Source organism: Octopus bimaculoides, chromosome 28, assembly GCF_001194135.2.
Source record: "Octopus bimaculoides isolate UCB-OBI-ISO-001 chromosome 28, ASM119413v2, whole genome shotgun sequence".
NCBI lineage: Eukaryota > Metazoa > Mollusca > Cephalopoda > Octopoda > Octopodidae > Octopus > Octopus bimaculoides.
In genome coordinates, this window is record NC_069008.1 from 13271428 (window position 1) to 13272483 (window position 1056).

A 1056-nucleotide genomic window follows, 5' to 3' on the forward strand; every position below is an offset into this window, starting at 1 on the left:
GCATGTGGGGGGAGGGGGTAAGTGTTTTAGGAGGGGTGGGGTGGGAAATTTCTGAAAATTCACCAGAGTCCATTTCAATACATCTTAACTTTCAAGAAAATGGATATTTTTAGATGAAATCCTCTCCAAATATACCTTGGAGTATGTAGATTCCGAAGACAGGAATTTTTGGGGAAAACAATTGGGGGTTATTTTTGAGAACCTTTCCCCACTCAGAGGTGTTTTGGAACAAGTTGTCTATATTTGTTTCATTTTCTCCGTTTTGTGCATTTGTGCACCCATAGATTTCTACTGACGCAACAAACAAGCAATGAAGCCCTCACCAGAAAACTCATTATGCTAAAAATAATAGCTAAAGGTCTGGTACACAGAAATATGTTATTAAAACGACATCTGTTGCATACATCTGAGCCTCATCCAAAATGAATCTCCTTCGTGCAACATATCCAAGAATACAGCATTAGCAAAACTCATTGTCTGGGATGAGGCAACAACGTCTCATAAGGCAGCATTTGAAGCACTTGATACAACACTACAAGACTTCAAAAACAATAAGAAGATCATGGATGGTGTCACCCTCCTCATGGCTGGTGACTTCAGGCAAACGCTGCCTGTCATTCCCAGAGGAACAAGGGCAGATGAGCTGAGAGCTTGCATCAGGTCCTCATATATCTGGCAACATGTCAAGCAGCTTACTCTGACAACCAACATGAGGGTTCACATTCGTGGTGACCTGTTAGCTGCACAGTTCTCCAATAACTTACTTGACATTGGAAATGGCAAACTTCCACAAGATCCAGAAGATAGTCTGCACCACCTCCCATGCGGCAATATGACTGCCTCCCTTGAAGAACTGAAGAGCAAGGTGTTTCCAAACATTGCCACAAACTATAAAAGTCACAAGTGGTTATCTGAAAGGACAATTCTGGCACCAAGGAATGATGCTGTAGACAAGCTGAATCTAAATTTGTTGCCTCAGCTCCCAGGACCTGAATGTTCATACAGATCAATTGACACTGTCCCTGATCAAGAACAGGCAACACCAGTTGAGTTCCT

General features: G+C 42.3%; 1 protein-coding gene across 1 annotated transcript in view; it reads left to right on the forward strand.

Moving 5' to 3' along the window:
* Window positions 1-1056, forward strand: part of LOC128251090 (uncharacterized) — a 2266-nt gene that overhangs the window by 707 nt on the left and 503 nt on the right. The window contains exon 2 of the mRNA XM_052977466.1: window positions 459-1036. Coding sequence (XP_052833426.1) covers window positions 459-1036 — 578 coding nt within the window. The remainder of the gene's footprint in view (window positions 1-458; window positions 1037-1056) is intronic.